Source organism: Dermacentor andersoni, chromosome 9 (genome assembly GCF_023375885.2).
Source record: "Dermacentor andersoni chromosome 9, qqDerAnde1_hic_scaffold, whole genome shotgun sequence".
Taxonomy (NCBI): domain Eukaryota; kingdom Metazoa; phylum Arthropoda; class Arachnida; order Ixodida; family Ixodidae; genus Dermacentor; species Dermacentor andersoni.
The window spans coordinates 74,679,753-74,698,948 of NC_092822.1; the positions used below are offsets into that span (position 1 = coordinate 74,679,753).

At 46.9% G+C, this 19,196-nt stretch overlaps 1 protein-coding gene across 1 annotated transcript; it reads right to left on the reverse strand.

The window, feature by feature from the left end:
* Positions 1-7,324: 7,324 nt before the first annotated feature.
* On the reverse strand, positions 7,325-13,710 carry LOC126528263 (ninjurin-2-like). Its single transcript, XM_050176153.3, has 3 exons — positions 13,154-13,710; positions 11,653-11,874; positions 7,325-7,643 (listed from the first exon to the last, which is right to left on the reverse strand). Exons 1-3 carry the CDS (start codon positions 13,178-13,180, stop codon positions 7,410-7,412), a joined length of 483 nt encoding a protein of 160 aa, XP_050032110.2. The 5' UTR covers positions 13,181-13,710; the 3' UTR covers positions 7,325-7,409.
* Between the last annotated feature and the right edge of the window lie 5,486 nt (positions 13,711-19,196).

A 19,196-nucleotide genomic window follows, 5' to 3' on the forward strand; every position in this document is an offset into this window, starting at 1 on the left:
ATACATACATACATACATACATACATACATACATACATACATACATACATACATACATACATACATACATACATACATACATACATACATACATACATACATACATACATACATACATACATACATACATACATACATACATACATACATACATACATACATACATATGGGCTGGTATACGGTGTGGCACATGTGTCGTCATTACGAACTGCTAGAAGCACGCGCATCTCATTGCGGCAAGCGCCGTCGAATTCATGATCGAGTGGCCACGTAGGCGTGTGCCAGGGCGCACTCGGAACTCTGCGAAATGGCGATTACGGGGAAGGCGTGTTTATTCACAAACTGCGAAATATTCTTGGCGTTCACTGGTTGCGCAGATACTGGTGCACAGGCGGCCGCTTTGGAACGCCTGCCACGTCGCGTGCGAGTACATTAGCGCAAGGCTGCCTTCGCAGGTTCATAATCTGTATTGTTTTCGCAATCTTACTCGTAGGTTGTCTTCTCTTTACGAAGCACGAGGAAGCGGTTGAAGGGTGGCTCGAGCTTCTTTCTTCAATTGAGGCACTATGTACTCCTGCTTTAACGCGCCAAACCGTTATGGATGCCACCGTCACATCGAGCCCATTGCAACTGAAGCCTAGAGGCGGCAACTGCTTCTGCAAAATGTCGACATTTTGAGCATTGCTCTAGTTACTGCATGGATTTACTCACACATTATCGTACATAACTCTATTACAATACATTCTCGCGTTGTTTTCTCCTAAAAGAACGACGCCGCGATCTGGAGTGAGTTTCCCAAGCGGCGAACACACTTAACGGGGCTCCTTTGGAGCAATGCCCGGAGCAGTTGACCAATACGATACAATTACCACTTCATCCTACTGCACAAACTACAATCTTATGGAATTTCTCGTCCACCTTTGCAATTAGTTCGTCACTACCTAACAGACCGACCACAAATAGTCCAAGTGAATAGTTTCTTATATTCACCTAAAATTAATTAATAGAAGCGTCTATTAATTATTTATAAAGGCATCCCTCAAGGATCAATATATTGACCATTGTTATTTTTATTATTCATTAATGATTTGCCACAAATATTAACGCATGCTCACTGCAGTGCCTTCTTTATGGTGATGCCTCAACCATTTTCGTATCCGACAGAAATTTTGTCACACTACAAAACAACCTGAACAATGATATGGCTAATGTTCAGTCATGGTGCATAAAAAACACCTTACACATCAATCCATCGAAGACAAAAATGATGATATGTCATTCCCCGCAAATGTTATTCATAGATTCCTTAGTTCTAACACATAGTTAGAATGTCTGGATCAACAACATTTCTAAGCATTACCTGAAATGAGTACTTAATATTCAACCTCCATGCCCAATTTCTATAAAAAAAATATTTTGGCATTCGCGTCATTATCAAGTCACGCTCCTTTCTTCAACCAAATATTATCTTGTGTTTGTATTACCCATATATTCACAGTGATACCCGCTGTGGTTGCATGCTTAGTGGCTATGGTGTTGGGCTGCTATGCACGAGGTCGCGGGATCGAATCTCGGCCATGGCGGCCGCAATTCGATGAAGGTGAAATGCGAAAACACTCCTGTACTTAGATTTAGGTGCGCGTTAAGGAGCCACAGGTGATCCAACTTACTTCACTACGGAGTACCTCATAATCAGATCGTGGTTTTGGCAGGAAAAGACCCCATAGTAGTTAATTCATAGTCATCTTTCATATTGTCTTTCATCATGGGGTAATACATACTTCACGCATCTCCACCAACTACAAGCAGTACAAAAGCAAGCGGTACAATTGATAACATTTCAACCGTTTACATCTCCCTCTGCTCCCATTTTTCGTTCCCTAAACCTTATCTCTTTGCGCATGTTATTCAGTCATAAACTGCTGTTAATAATGTACCGCCTCATAAATTCAGAGTTAGGTATTTAAAAGTTTACCCGTACTAAGCTCACTAATATTAATAACAGAAGCTTTACCGCACGTCGCAATTTCCTTTTTCCTAAAGCTCAAACTAAGTATGGGAAATTTACTGGCATGTTTTCTCGCATATCATTGCGCAATTCGATCCCGTCGGACATGAAATCATGCGTATTTGAATCCATCAGGCGCAAAGCTAAGGGGTATTATATTAACACATTACCGAACTGGTAGTATTCTTATTGTGCATTATAAGCTTGATTAAAATATATTTGTATTGTACTGTTCCTCACTTTTTGTTCTTTTCTTATTTTTTCTCCCTGCGAATATTTTCCAGCATTGCTTGTTTTACATACTAACACCACATAGTTTTGTACTAAAACGCTGTTTGTTTGTTTTTTTCCCCGATGAAGACTTTTCCGTGTTGCTCGTTCCAAACACTACCACGACCTAGTTTTGTATTCAAAGCTCTGTTTTTCTTTTCCTTTCTTTGCCCCCCCCCCCCCCCTGTTCTTTTTTTCCGAATAGCACAGCCTTTGTATGATATAGACTGCTACTGTTGCCGCCATTGTAGCAACCTCCCCTCCACTCCCCCCCCCCCCCTCATTTGTTCTCTGTTAGGAGGTGCCCCCGACAGTTTCTACTTCGGGACCTCCGATCGAGCATTTATACTTCAAAAGAAACAGGAAACAAAATATGTCGTCTTCGGAAAGTTCCACAATCGCCCCCTTCGGTGACACCTACTGCTCAAACTATGGGCCGTGGTTCACGAACTCGAATTCGTCGATCCGTTGTGGCGCGCAGTGCTCAAATACAGGCCGACACACCGGAGACAACGTATGTGACGCCGTCGAAGGCTACAATGAAGCGCGGAGGGCCGGTCACTTCCGCCGAGGTCTCTTCGTCGCCGCATCCGGCTTCCCGCCAGAAGATGATCTCGTAATCAGCCATGGCGTCCCGACATTCTGTTTCCTCTCCCCGGAAAAGAAGTGTTTGCGACCGCGTCCTTGGTGACGTCCTGGAGCTTCGCGGCTTTTTTTTTTTCACGTCCTTAACGCAGCGACAGTACCCGTCGCCAAGATTTCTTAAGTTTCTCACGTAAAATGCAGTAAGCACTGATCGCAGTGCACGGGTGGATAGCGGGTTTTCTTTAAAGCGCGCTGCATTAGAGTGCCAAATGTATACACCGCGCTATGCAATCTTTCGGTTCAACTTTCTACAATAACTGGAGGCACGGTGGGATTCCAGACCAAACGGAGAAAAGGGACATTTTTTTTTTTTTTTTTTTGCGGGAAGCAGAGTTAGCTAAAGCGTTGTTCGAGACAATATAAAAGCAAAAGAAAAGAAAAAGCTTTCGCAGCGTCACACCACCAACCTGCTTTGAAGAAGGAGGCTGCTCTGCTCCTTTGGAGTAGGCTTTTGCTCCGTATTTATTTCTATCCTGTCTTTCTCTTCTAGCCTTCGGTTTTGTTCTGTGTACATGCTGACGTATCATCGCTTCGTGCATCTTGTTAGCGAATGCACCGCAGCACTGCTCTTATTGCCCTCAATTCGTCACCGCGGTAAATGCCGGGAAAAAAGATGATATGCAGATCCAATGCACATCGTGTAACCTATGGGAAACGAAACTATCGTAAGGCGATTCATCAAAAGCTATGAACTTTCACATTTCGTTCGTGTGTCTCTGGCGTAAAGGTAACTTGGGGCACACGCAGCAATAATCGCAAAGAGCTACTTGGCGTTGGCACGAAGAAAAATACACGTGCAATTGCAGCGTAAAATGTAAACAAAAAAAAAATCACAAGTTGTCGCCTTCAGCCTATGGCACCTACACACGAGGAGATAGTGACCGACGTTCGGAATGGAATCATATATAAGTCCTTGCTTCGCGTTAACTTAGTGGCCGGTACTATACCTATACAGGGTGTTTCAGCTACCTTGGGCCAGGTATTTAAAAAAAGAACATAGGCGCTACGCGTGTCGAATTGGCGCAGTATTGTTCTGAGCCATATGAAGCACGTCCCGATCATTTTTTCAAGCCGCCTAGCTGAGTAATTAACGAAGATTGCTTAATTAAATTTTTAAGTAGTAACGCTAGAGAAAAATCTTCGACACAGAACTTGTGGTTCTTGTTCACAAACATCGGATTATTTCACCAATACTAACTTCCCTGTTTATTTATTTTTTCAGCCTTTCTTTGAAATGCGCAAAATTTTTAAAGATACCTCGTGAATGCCGGCTAACACGCTGCGCTATGGTGCTGTGCTGCTAAGCACGAGGTCGCGGGATCAAATCCCGGTTGCGACGGCGGCATTTCGATGGGGGCGAAATGCAAAAACGCCAGTGTTCCTTGCATAGGGGGCACGTTAATGATCCCCTGGTGGTCAAAATTAATCCGAAATCTCTCACTACGGCGAGCCTCATAACCAAATCGTGGTTTTGGCACGTAGTACCAGAGAATTCAATTCAATTCAAATACAGAAACAACGTACCTCCCACCGTTCACCGAGGAGACCGGAACATCGGGAGAAAACGCGTATTCAGTAATTATTTTCAGAGCACATAATTAACCTGCATACTTGCCGCTTGTGAGACTAGTCACCAATACCATGGCCTCCATTTCCTATAGATATGACATTGCTGGAGTGCCTTGGTTTTGCCGGGATAGCGGGAAAGCTTTGTGAGCATTTGACGCCTCCAAACAGACTGAAAACAAGTGTTTAGCAGTTTTCGTTTATCCAGTTCCATTTAGCTAATTTTGCACGTTCACATACGCTCTAAATAACCCCCATGCCTCAGTTTTTTCTTTTTTTTTTTGCCTGCATGTCACTCCTAACGTCTTCGGCATTTTGTTTTTCTAAATATACACTTCGTGAGTGAACTAGCTTTTTTTTCCAGAAAACAGTGAAAGCAGGCGAACAAATTTTTAGAGCACTTGCAGTCGCACTAACAGCTTCTTGTAATAAATTATAGGCCCGAGTGGGAGCTATTAAATGTATGGCGTCGTGACGAGTTGCCATGGATTACCACCCGACCCGTCCTTCGTTTTTGGGTCTTCCCTGACTGATTACCATGGTTCCTCCCACAGTGAAAGTTGTCGTTGTATTGTGGTACTGCGGAAGGGTAGTTTACCAATACGGGTCAACTTCATTATTTTAAATGCGTAAGCATTTCTTTGCCTACTCAACGAGCAAACCCGTCCATCCGTGATGTAAGACGAATGGCTTTATAGAAATAAAACAAAATAAATTAGAAAGATCGTTGGAAAAGCCGAGAGTCCTACCCACTGGGCTAAACACCCGCGCTTACAGAAGGTGAATATATCTGAACCATACGAATGTGTTGTACCGGCGGCACAAGACAAACGTCAAAGGAGAACAGTTTCTATGGAGGCTTTGTTGAAAGACTTGGTGATGGTTGAATAAACGACCACTTGTAGAGCTGAGTTGGAGCGTTACAGACATCAGAAAAACTCCTACGTTGCGAAAGCCTAATGCGAAACACGCCAGGTCCCCGATGCGTTTCGGTGATCGCGGAATGCGCCTTCCGTTGGGGCGTTCCATCGCCGACCGAAATGCCACCGTTCTCTTAAGGCTCAAGCGCTTCGCGTTGCGCGAAACTGACGTACAAGCAGTCAGTGAGTTTATAAGGATGATAAGGAGTGATGAGGGGTTATATCGGTCTCATCACGGTTGATAATGGTTCGACGCAGATATATAAGGTGCTAAAGAGCGATAGTGGTCGGAGCAATTCTGATAAGGTTGATAGGGACTGATAAGGGTCGAATAAAGTACTATAAGGTTGACAAGGGCAGATAAGGTTTGATAACTTAAGGAACGGATCGATCTCAATAAGTATGATATCGACCGATAAGGGCTGATAAGGGCCGGCTTGAGTCAGATAAGGTTGACAACGACCGATAAGAGTTGATAAGAGTTGGATCTTGTCCGATAAGATTGATAACTACCAATAATGGTTGATAAGTAATTATACTGGTCGGATCAAGTTTGATAAGATTGATAACGACACCAGGCTGCGTGTTTCTATTTACGCCTACATTTATGTCGAACCCCAGTGCTCACCGCTGCGCCGCCATGCGCCTCCCGCACGTACCACGTTTCTAGGTACTTTTTCGCGGAAGCGCCACTGCACACGCCCTAGATCCTTCTAGGTGTTTGGCTTTACGTCCCTGGCTGTTGCCTGGGCGCGCACTATGCTCGGCCCAGCCCGCATTCGCAGGGTTTGAGCAGTAATTAAGTTAGGTAAGTGTTCATTTTAAATGCGTAAACATTTGTAGGCTTATCCAACGAGAAAACCGCCCCTCCGTCCGTCCCTTGATAAGACGACCCCTTTCGAGATGCGAGCGAATTTGCCTTCGCGCTGCCTCTCGCTTCAACGCCAACGAAGCGGCGAGTATACAGCGCGGACGGTGCTCTCAGCACACGCCTCACTCTGTCACTTTCGCAGGTTGCTTTCAAGTTACGGGCGCGCACGTCTCTTCAGCGCTAAGTGAGCGGCGAGAACACAGAGCGCGAAGCTGTGAGCAGTCGGCACTCTTTGTGAGCATCGCAGATGACTTTCAAGGTGCGGCCCGCGTGCCGGTTCCATGCTAAGCCGCCGCCTGAGTACGTTCATGATTCATAATTGCTCGACGCGGATGGATAAGGCGCTAAAGAACGATAACGCCTTATAATGATCGGAACGTCATCACCTGGCTCCTCTACCTGCAGCACTTTGCTTGCGTCATCAACGCTCCATACGCCGCCGTCGGCACCAGTTCGTGTCGCCACTGCGCTGTCGTTAGTAATGGCCTAATCAAGTTACATAACATTGGTGATGACACCGGGCTGCGCGGAGAAGAGCAAGTGGCACAATGCTTACGCATACTTAGGCAACCCTCAGAGAAACTTCTGCGTGATCTTTTTTCTTCTTTTTTTTTTACTCCTGGACGTCGCGCGATAGTTTATAATATGCGTCGTGTGTGGCGCCGGCGCCTTGCCATTCTTTCGGTTGGAAAAGCAGAAACATAGTGATAGTGACGTAAAGAAGAAAAAGACGCTTGATATGTAGCGATGATATGGCTCATGGTGCGAGAAACCCTCCATGCCCAACGATTATCCCAGCGTGGTACCCCAGAAACGTGGTACGCGCTAGCGGCGCATGGCGGCGCAGCAGTCGAGCGCCATGCACTGGGCTTGGGCGTAAATAGAAGCCCGCCACCGGGTTGCGTCGAGATCAGCAGGTGGCGCAAGCTTACGCATACTTAGACAACGCCAGTGGATTTTCTGTATGATTTTTCTCTCTTTTGTGTCCCTCTGATGACGTACTGTATGCTCGCTCCAGCCTTGAAAGGCACATCACTCAATGGATAAAGAAAATGGAAGCGTAGCTTTATTGATACACCTTCGATAGGCTGTCTACAGCCGAATTATCCAGGAGCAATAGACGGAGGCGTCAAAGGCCCTGCGTTGTGAGCTCGTTGTTCAACTCGGTTCCGGCAAAAGCCGTCGGTGTCCGAGATTCGTAGTCGCTGTGGCTCAGGTCGAACGATGCGGCGAGGACGTTCACGATCGTCACCGACATGACGAACGCCGTCGCCACGTTGTTGAGCACTATGGCAGGGCCCCGTTGGCGCGGTTTGCCTAGGTCCAGGCATCCGAGCACGATCAGCAGGATACCAACGACAACCTTAGGAACATGTGATGAAAGAGCGTGTGACGGGCAGGCATTTGTATACGGCAGCTTTAACCCTTTAATTATACCAAGCCCGAGTATACTCGCCCTAGCTTCGATTCTAAGTAGAGCCAAGAAGACAAGAATGGACGTGCCTGTAAGAAGCACAAACACACACACAGCGCAAGGGCGCATATAAGGTACTGTAAATTGGGCTAGTTGCAATTGATTCCTTGTTACAAACTGAACTAAGCGCTAACACAAGGGACGAAGAAAAAAGTGCACAACATGAGCGCTGCATGTCGGGCAATTCTTTCTATGTCCCTTGTGTTAGCGCTGATTTATGTTTGTAATAAGAAGGGTAACAACGATCTTCCTTCGTTGCAATATGTTTGTCCTTGGCTTTGAAAGCGAATAGACTTCTTTGCCAATTTCACCGTTTTCGTGGTTGGTCGGAGGTCTGTCATGTTCCATGGTCGGTGAGTGGACTCGGGAAGGAAAGCGCTGGTTCGTTCGTTCGCTCTCTCGCTTTTGCTCTTTGTTTCGTTCGATCACCCATTTGTTCGTTCGTTTACTCAGGCTCTTCGCTTACGCTAAGGATCGCGGACGATAGTTTCTGCACATTATTTAGCACTACTTAGATAGAATGCCAATGGATAGACCAACCAGCTCGAATTAATGTCTTCGTCCTAATCGTTTGTTGTAATGTCACCAAAGGCAAACTGTATTAATGCGTTCGCATTCTTAGAGCGCGTCACGCACTTTCCGGGGGCTATCTATATATCTATGATTGCATATGTTTGGTTCTAACCGTTTTCCCTCCTACCTGGCTCAATGGATAGTCTGTGGTCGAGTGGGTAGCGCATCGGACTGCTGTGCTGAGGTAACAGGGCTCGATACCAACCCCTGCACCAATCTACGTCACTGGGTATGTGACAATGTGTGCATACGTACCGCTCTTCTACAAACCTCTATCACACCGACATTGGTCACTGTAGACGCGGAACTAGGTAGGTACTGCTGTGCGAAGCAACTCTATGACGCCGACTTGGAGTGCTAAGTATGTGCCACTTGTTCTATGCTGGTCTCCAATGAACGTCTCTGATGTCAACTTGGACCACTGGGCATGTGCCAGCAGCTGTGTGCTGCTGTTCACTGAACGTCTTTGATGCCAACTTTGGTAACTAGATACGTGCCACTGGGAATGTGCGGCTCTACAAGTACGAAAAAGATCCCTTAAATTTCACCGATGCTGAACGTGCTCGGAACCCACGTCCAAAGGGTTCTTCAAGGACAACAACCCGACGCATTAGCGGGCTACACCACAAATGCACTGAGTATGTGCTGCCTTTGAACGAACGCCTTTCACACCAACGCTTAAACGAGCTGCGTCATTAATGCACTGGGTACACGCTGCTCTTTAGTGAACCTCTCGCCAACGTGGACTGAGCATGCGCCATGAAGTTTGCGGCACTCAGTGAACAATTCTCAGCGTTCGAACCCACCGACGCGCCACGCTTCTCGTCTCGGAGGCCACTCGCGGAGTTCCCCGCAATGTCGCCAGATGACGCAGCGTGTCCAAAAAGAAGCTCGAGAGAGAGGAGCCCGGCTGCCGCATGACGCGTCCCTCAGCGCTCACACGCACCGGCACGCCATGCATTCCGGAGACAACGCCCAGGCTTCGTGGCGGCGGCGCTAGATGGCGCAGTCTTCTTAAAGAATCGCGAAAGAGGAGTCCCGCTGCTGTGCGGGCCTCATACGTAACTCGTTTCGACGGTGACAATACGTTGTGTTGCTATATTGATTCAATGCTAACGCATTACCGTCAACAGTCGTCATGAGGTGGATCCTGAAGCATTTTTTTTTTGTCTTGCCTACAACTCCATTGCTTGCCGAAGCCGAACCGCGCTCATCAACTCCGTTCACGGTGTTCGTTTGAGTTTTGGCGCTTGAATACCGTCTTCTATGCTTTCGATTCCGTTCGTCATCACCTGTTCAGATAACTATGTTCGAAACTGGCACACGTACGTGTTGAGGAAAAGTCTCTTTTTCGATCCAGACGTGAGAGAGTGAGAAGCCGCACACATTATATGTTGTTACGGTCAAACTGGGAACAGCACCAGTAAGGTGGTAATCTGTGAGGGAGGGAAGAGGTTGAAGAAGTGCGAGGCGGTAGAAAATGGCGTCTATATAGCGGGAGAACTAAAGAAATGGCCATGGCGCCTGGCGTTCCCCGTTACGATATATTTAAAAATCAGATATAATGCGCAATAATTTGCGGGAATAAAAACATAATGGTAATTGTTCTACACTTCTTTTCCAAATAAGTTGGGATATCAAATGTTAATAGACGCTGATGCAATCTGAATATTTAGTTACTCGCGCTCACCGCCGCAGAAAAAAATAAAACTCAGTTGTCCAAGAAAACCCGCTCGCAAAGCACTATAATTACCTTTCTTCTGCGAGCACCTTATTCGCCGCTTTCCTCAGTACTATTCGCTAACTTGCTTACATGTATCGTATTCAATCACCGTATACGCGTTCTTCTTTGTACCCTAATCGACCCGCGGTTATCTGATCTGCCCCATCAGACAGTAAACGAAACATCCAATGCCAAGTTATTCTTTCCATGACACAATGACCTCCAGAGGGCAGCGCCTGAGGTACCATGATCGCAATTTCGAAAGTTGCTTGTTCTAACTGGCTCTACCTAATTCTGCACTAGTATAAGTGAATACAGGCCGCATCTATTTCCGCTTCCCACAAACGTAGAGTAGTGAACGTACACAAATGAAAGTGCACGAAAAGACAACCACCGCGTAATGCGGGAAATGCAGATTCGGCTACCAGCTGCTTCAAGCTGTCCTTTCGGGCCACTTTCATTTCTTACTATTTCTATATGCCAGCAAAAAATAATAATAATAATTTCCCCTGTGCTTCGCTGGCTTCATTTTCAATGCGTATTAGCGTCGAGTCGTTGTTCATAATAAACGTCAAATTGCGCAGAAACCATCGACGATGACTGCCTTTGTAAGCGAATAGACCGAACGAGCGAACGACAGCGCCCCCCCTCCCCTGCTTCCGCTCCCGTTACCTTCCTTCCCGGCCTTCCCCACAGCTCTATCGCGCGAGAGCACACGTCCTTGCCCTCTACACCTCTGTATCCCAAGTCCGACCACCGACCATTACCGGCCGCCGACCGTAGACCACAGACCGCCGACCATCGTTAACAATGAAAATGAGCGAAAGAGGCAAAGCGGCAAACATTTAAAAATCGAGCCCACCGGTTCCGCTTATTCTGCTTGGCAATTTTGAAAGATAAAGCATAATAAGTAATGTGACAGGAACGTCTGAAGACGCAACCACGAACCCGTGCACGAATCCGTATACGAATCCGTGTACTGCCCATTATTGTCATATGGTAAGTGGTAGGGTCCCCAGACAAAAAGTTTCAAGTTAGTGCGATTCTGTAATGTAGCCGCGGCCACCCTCATCCTCACGCTATCTCGCCTTTGTGCGTGGCCATTGGCGTAGTGCGGTCACGTGGTATTACGACCTGTTAGCGGTGGTGTCTATTACATTTTTTTTTTTTAGGAAAGGTTCCAATGCATGATTTACGCCTACATGCGTATATGAGTAAGGATGTGTTGCACCAAATACAGTTTCAAAGCGAGTACACGTAGTAAATGCAGCACGGAAGAAACTGAAAGCTATTTGTTGTCCGACGTGTGTTGACAGGGTCGGAACGAGGGCGCTAGCGGTGCTCCACGTTGGAGGGGAGGGCGTTAGAGGAGCTGGGAAGAGGGAAAGGGGAAATGGGAGCCACCTCAAAATTTATTTAGGAACCTCATAACTGGTCAATCACAGCGCCAGAGCCTTCGGTATGTAGTAAACTTGCAGGAAACCACGTTTCGAACGAACCAACGGGAACATCCAGTCCATCTGTGAAAGGTTGTTTATGACATCAGTAAGCGAAATTCGCCGCACTCTTCTTCGACTCGCTTCCTCGTGACCACACTCTCACCTGCAGTGCAATGGAGACGCTGGCCAGCACAACGACGAGCGCGTAGAACGGGTGGTGGTGCCCCTGCTCCAGTGCGCGCTTCAGCTGCGCCGCGTTCATGGTGAGCAGGGCGACGTCGTAGCAACCCTGGGCCACCGTCTTCTTGGTGGCGTACCTGTTGGCGGCGTCGGGCGACATCTCCTCGCTGCCCTGCTCGATCGCGATCCCGTCGTGCGAGTGCGACTGCGTCAGCCAGTGCCGCCACGCGAGCGGGGTTAAACATCGTCGCCTGGAAGCTAACGCGCAGAGATGGCCACTGAGAAATTTTCTACTAGCCTCTACTAAGTGCGATTGGGTTTGCCATGCTATATGCCATGTTATGCGGATTTCAGATAGTTTTCTTTTTTGTAAAATTCGTTTAAGAAAACAGAATCCATCTCGGTTAATTTCTATCTATGAATGCGTTTAGCGTGCTCTGGGAGGTGGTCATTCGTGGCAGTGCGTTCCACCATGTGTTATGCGTGGCACTTAGGAGCACCATTTCCCAAGGACCACGCAGTTTCGAACCCCATGCGGCGTCACAACGAGAGCGTCTCGAAACGCCGTAGCTGTCGCGAGGGAAGAACGGGAGAAGGTTCCCTTTACCACCGGTACCATCGGTACCGCAGCAGGGTGTTACCGCACTACCATGAGTTTTTTTTTTTTCTTTTTTTTTATCACTCTGTTAGACTGCTCTGTCTTGGGGATCGAACCACGAAAACGGTTAGAAAGTCACAAGAAGTCGCGATTGCTACCAAAAAAAATGCTAAGCACATTAATAAGTTGTTAACAGTTGCACGTTCTCGACCCCGAACTGCATACAATTTGGCCGAAAGGGGTTAACTTGGTGGCGTTCGCCCGCCACGGGACACTGTGATGAACACTGGCGATATCGTGACCACACGGCCACTGTAGCGATCGAGCTTGGCGAACGCTTGTAAAGGCAATAGAACTGAAAACTTGGCTAGTTTGTATGGATTCATTATACGTACGGTGGCGCTTAACAAGACGAGGACAAGCACTTACTGTTTACCTGCTTGTCCTCGTGTCGTTTTGCGCTACTGGACTCGTAATGAACACTTGTAAAGGGAATGCGCCGCGGCGCCTTGCACTCGAAGCATCTCGCAACTTCGGGGATGGCTACACTTACAAACCTGGGCCCATATTCACAAAAGGCTCTTACGCTAGAATTGTTCGTAAGAGAAAATTCCGACCAATCCCGACACTGAACGTAATCGCAACGAAGGCGGCCGGACAATGGGAAAGAAAGGACACTTATGAGCGAAGCGCTTTGTGAATTCGGGCCCGGTTTCTCAGCACATTACTGCTTTCGCATAAAAAAAGCAAAAAAAGCAAAGTGCAACGTGGATCGCAGGATGCAATAACGCGAGGCAGTGCGTCGTGGATGCGAGGAATCGCTTATACGGCACATTGTACGGCACTGCAAACTAAACGTGCGTATTCACAAACGACGCGTACTTACGGTGAGCCCAGCCTCAGTTTTCTCCATGCAGCTCACAGACGCGACGATCGAAAGAGCGTAAACTGTGCAAGCAAAGCTACGTGTATAGCAAACCGGTCGACGCTCCTCCTCCTCTTTGTGTGTGCTTCGTAAATGGTGTGTACGGGAACTTATCGAACAGGCGCCAACCCGTAGAAAGGGGTGGTAAATGTCTAAGCTCTTGTGGAAACGTGAGACGTACAATACCCTGCCAGAAAATGCCTTATATCTTCCTACTGCCGCCTCGGCAAAAGCTGAACGCCCTTACTCCTGTATATCGTTGAAGCACTTGACCAAGGTTATCAGTCGCTGCTCACACAAACAATTGCCGATCTCTATTGTTCACATTTTTCTTCAAAGCCATAACACTGTCTCGCAGGCTGAGCTGTTAATCCTGTAGATTCTGTACCATCCGAGATGAAGACGAAGCTTTGCCTGACGTTACAAGGCGCGTCCCTTCAAGACGTTTAGTTTACCGTACGAGAACGCAATTGTAACCAAAACGTTATAAAACAGGGCGCTGTCTGGTGCCTTATCCCAAACATATCCAAATCAAGACAATTCATTAGCAACCATCGCATCGTGTCTATGACGACGCGTCCCCCTGGGCCTCAGAACGATCTCGGAATTTGGACGCGCTAAGCGCTCATAACTGGCGTTTCATGTGAGTTTAAATAAAGCGAAAGCTCATATCAAAAGTTACTGGCGATCAACGATAGCGAGAGCGTAGCCATCTCGAGAATTCGCGCTGAAGTGTAAGCCAAGGGTGCCGTCTTGGTTGACAAGGCTATTTCTTAGGGTACGTAAACATCATAACGCATGCTAAACTCACCAAATGACGTACTTTCATACAGCCCCCCCCCCCCCCCCCCCGCATCGTACGTAGACCGCGCAAACCAAACAACTCACGCAGCATGCGATATTTCTTTACGTGCGTAATACGCTTACATTTGGTTGCAAACGGTATTCTCAAACTCTCTAATGCTGCCACGAACATGCGAGACAAGTATACTATTCTGACTCATGTAGCAGAGAATCCACAACCACGCTAAAAGGATCCCTCGCTCTCTCCTGCAGCGTTCAAGGCGCCATCTGTTGTGCCCCACATATGACGTCATAGACTCGTGCGAACCCCCGTAGACGCCAGTCATCGGGCGATCGTTCAAGATCGTCAGTTACTCCCGAGTGAACGCTCACCGCACGCATACGCATCCCGATCCAACACTCTATAAATAAACATTGATTGTTAACGCGTCCCGCCGGTCCTATCACCGCTCCTTTGTCGCTATCGGGCACGCTCGTCGGACATCAACCTTCCAAAGGTTACCGTAGGCGCACCGCAATAGCGAGAAAAAGCAAGAAAGGAGAAATCCAGGACACAGCTATCGGCTTTGCCCCAGCTAAGAGAAGACGTTTCGGGGAGGAGAAATGAGGAAAGTGAACAGCGCGCTCTTTATGATCTGATTAAACTTATTTGATTTGACACTTTTCTGACTCATTTATAGTCGTATTTTTTGATATCTTTATAATGTCCACTTGGTATGCGCTCGATTTAAAAGAGCAATATCGCACATATATACCTACCTCCTGCCCTCCAAATGTGTACGTGATGACAGCACCATCAACAAGCCCGCGTCGCACAGAAGCCATGAACGGGATTCTATTCCGTGGTCTAGTTTCCAACAGCAGAGGGAAAGAAGCGCCGCAACTGGACATTTCGAATTTCAGCTCTTCTGTTGAGATAAAACTCTATTTTGGAGATTCCGCCATTTTCATTGAGTTTTGACGTGTGCGTGACTAGCGTAAGCTCACCTAAGCCGCGGACAAACGTAAGCTTGCGATTCGCTTTTGAAACGTGACGAAATGTCCGACGTTTTGCCTAATAAGCTGTTCTGGAAGCAGCGGACTTTAGGCTTTTGATGAGATATAAGTTTCCTTTTCCAGAAAGAAGTAGCATTTCCGCCCGAATGGCGAATTACTGATAGTGATAGCAAAGTATTAGATATGCAGTCTAAGTAAGGCTCGTAGTTTTATAGGCCATATACGTAAGTTGCAGTAAAGAAGCATGGGGTCACGCGTGCACAAGAAAACATGCACCTCACTCGATGACCGCCATTGTGTGTCAGTGTGTAAGTTTCTGATCATGTCATACATGACCCTGTCAGGTCCCGGCGCAGAGCTTTTGCATGTGTTCAAGGCAGCTCTCAACTCGGTAATACTAGTCGCCATAAGAGTCGCCATAAGGTAGTACTTTTGGAATACGTAATTCGCTTTACCGTTATTATATTTTTCTTTGCCTGTGTTTCCTTGCCTATGCTGAGTGCTATTATTACTTGCTTGTGCATGCCATTTCGTTTGCTAATTTACTGTTCCCTACTTTTTCTCATCCTGCTATAGCCTTATAATAAATCTGCAGTAAATGTACACAGCATGTCTTTTTTTTTTTTTTTGTAACTGCTCCAATTTTTTTTTTTTTCATTGCCTGTGGCACATACAACAATTCTAGCCCTTGATCAACATTGGTCGACGAGGTGGCCATTACTTCTACCAGAAATCAAAATGTCTAATTGAATAATTACCACCATTAAGCGAAATAATTTTCAATTAATTTTACGGCACGCATTTTAATCTACAAATTTCAGTTGGCGAGTTCGCAAGGCATATCCACTTGGACTGCGCCAGTTTCGAGACACTAACTTTTCAAAGTGTCCAACGGTTGTGTCCAAATGCGTTGATGTTCTAGTTGCTTTTGTGCTTTCATGCTTAAAGCATCGTTTATCTTCAACGAATGTAACTGGAACGCCATTCCATTTCGTCTGACACTTTGAAAATTAGTATCTCGGCACTGGTGCTGTCCAGAGAATTCGTTCTAAGTGGATACGCTTTGCGAACTGACCGGCTATAATTGTGCCGTAAGGTAATAAATAAGGAACTTGATTAGCGTAATCAAGTTAATTATACATTTAGGCATTTTGATTTCTCGTAGAAGTAATGGCCGCCTCATCGAGCAATTTAGATCAAGGGTTACAATTGTGCTATCTGCAACAGCCAAGTTTTAAACATTTGGTATATGTATGCGTCTGTGTATATGTATGTATGTATGTATGTATGCATGTATGCATGTATGTATGTATGTATGTATGTATGTATGTATGTATGTATGTATGTAGTATGTATGTATGTATGTATGTATGTATGTATGTATGTATGTATGTATGTATGTATGTATGTATGTATGTATGTATGTATGTATGTATGTATGTATGTATGTATGTATGTGGATGCCTGTGTGTGTAGGTGCGTGTGTGCGTGTGCGTGCGCATGTGTGTGTGTTATCTGAGCCACCATGAAGCCTAAGAGTTGACCCTTGGCACAAAAGCGTGCGACGCTGGGCTATAGTCGGCTCAGCATGACTTGTGACGGTAGAACAACGCAGTAAACGAAGGCGGACATAAATAATGAGCATACAGCACAAACCCTTCGCGGCGTGCGTTCATTCCTTCTGCGCGCCTTCGTTTCCTCTGCTGTTTTACAGTCAAAAGGCAATGGCGCGACAGTTAATCCCACGCGTATATGAGAGTCACCCTGGAGGAGTCAACACCGTCCGCACACGCATACTACACTTCATACTCCACGATGCATGCAGATCACTAAAAACTTAACGCGATAAAACACATGCATACACAGAAAAAAAATATATAAATATTACTTCAGACGCGGACGAGGCCGACACAATGGGTTGTGTATCCATGGCACGGCGACCGAAGGTAATCTCGCCACCGTGGCCAAAGCGAAGGCTGACGACAAGAAACAGCCATCTTGATCCGATGGGATTAGAAACTTCCCGGCACAAGATAGAGCAGCTCGGCTCGAGTCCTTACGACCACGGAGGGCAACGACAACCACGCGATTTCCTCTTGGCTCTTGCTGGGGCACCAGGTGGTGAGGGGGACTAGTGCAACGACATGGTTTAGCCTGCGGGGCTTGGCCCGTAATCGTTCTACCAGCACACGGTCGTCAAATAACTGTCTCGGTGTAAGGAGAGCAAATAAGCATAGAACTGTATTTTTTTTTCTTTCCTGACGCACTATCGGCCATTGAAGAAAGACACTCCTTCGGCTGTCGACAAGATTTTGTCTTTTCTCGACGTACTGTAGAAACACAAGGGCACCCAGCTCTCCTGAGAACCGACCCCGCTTTGTGAAATGCGAGTTCATTGCACGCGAGACTTGCGCTAATGTCTCAGCCACGAATCAAAGGGACACATTTGTTATAGAGGATTGACCGACAGGTGGAAAATTGCAAACTAACGGCTGGGTACTTCTTGGTTTAATAAATGAATTCATCCGACCTCCACGCTTTCAGACAAGAGCAGAAGCTAAGGTTTCATACCTGACGGAGGCTTCTGCTGGTGTAACGGTAGGGCACGGCTGCCGCAGGTAACACACGAGCTCGAGCAGGAAGCCCGCAACGCAAGATGATTCAGAAGTCATACGCACGCGCGTACACGTTAAGAGGACACCTGCGGAACCGTCCGACACGCTCGTTTGCAGCGCATTACACATAAAAAACTCAAGTAACTGACAGACGAAGAACTTGGGCGCACCACGTCTTGCTAAGGATTATCTACAATCAAGTAACATTCGCACAATTTTTTTTTACGGGTACACAATGACATCAGCAAAAGAGTATAAGCTGTCGAATAAAGGTATACTTATTATCCTATAGCTATTAACCGTTTCCAGTGCTTTCTCCTGGTTTTGAACATTTCCAAACCGTTATCACGGAAACCTCCATGTGTGCCAAAATGGCCGCCTGTACTAACTACGTCGGCACTCTGCGCGTGCTGACAACTGGAGGGGTCCATAGCTGGTGGCAATTAACGGTCGACCGCGGGAGGTTTCGGCTAAGGCCACGTGTCGCTACATTCTTATCGCGGAACGTCCACTGATTGGCAGTTCTTTGCGATGATAAGTGGCGGTCCGCGCAAACGTCCGCAAAGTAGGTGAGTCATCCTTGCTCTTGCAACGTTTTCACACTGCTGCCTTCAGCACCGTTGTCAAACAGAAAGCGATTGTGCACAGCTGCGCGGAATGAATTTGTCCCGAGGATCTTTCCCGTACTGCTGAAATGTTATTGGCCGTGCTGCTGTTGCATGGTCGTATACCCTGGCGAAAATGACGTAGGGAATGTGAAACAAGTGAAGTAGCACCGGCCACACTTGCCTGCCTAATTCTTTCCTTACTTGATTTGCTCATTCGACTTACTCACTTTGCTCACTCAACTTGCATGCCCACGCATGCACTTACTTATTTTTATGGGGTTTAAAGTCAAGAACTGCGCATTGGGTTATGAGGGAACACCGTATAATTGGTGGCTCCGGCTTATTTTGAACACCTGGGACTCTTCAACACGGGGCGCCCAAGGCGCGGTACACGAGCGTTCCCGAATTTGTCCCCCGTCGGAAATTGGTCGCCGCGGCGGGAAATCAGACCCGCGACCTGGTGATCTGGAGCGGTAAGAAACACATTCAGGATGGTGTCGAATTCCGACGTGTCGGCGTTTTGAGCCAATCAGAGAGGCCGTAGCCGCCACGCGAGCCAATCAGAAGTAGCTGAGAAGATGGCGAATGGGACAAGATGGCGAAACTAAACGGTACAGGAAAATCGACAGACTCCTCGTTTCTTTTTTCGTTCTCCTTTTTTTTTTGTAGCAACCATGCGGAGCCAACAGAAAACGACGCCAAGAAAAGCATGCGAACAGTTAAATCTTACTGAGCTGTACCATGAACTGCGGATGAGGGTATAAATTTGCGATATGCTTTCATGAAGAGCACGCAGCTTCTTTATCTGCGTGTTTCTTTCTCTAAAGTCTTTCAAGGTCTAGCGGCTCACGCGTATTACGGCCAAAGCATTCGATCCCTCGGTTCATCTGCAATGTGTTCCTGCTTAGATTTAGACGCCTGGCAACAATTACGAGTTTTAGAAAAAATCACTAACACAAGCGCCAGAAAGGAGAGCTTTTC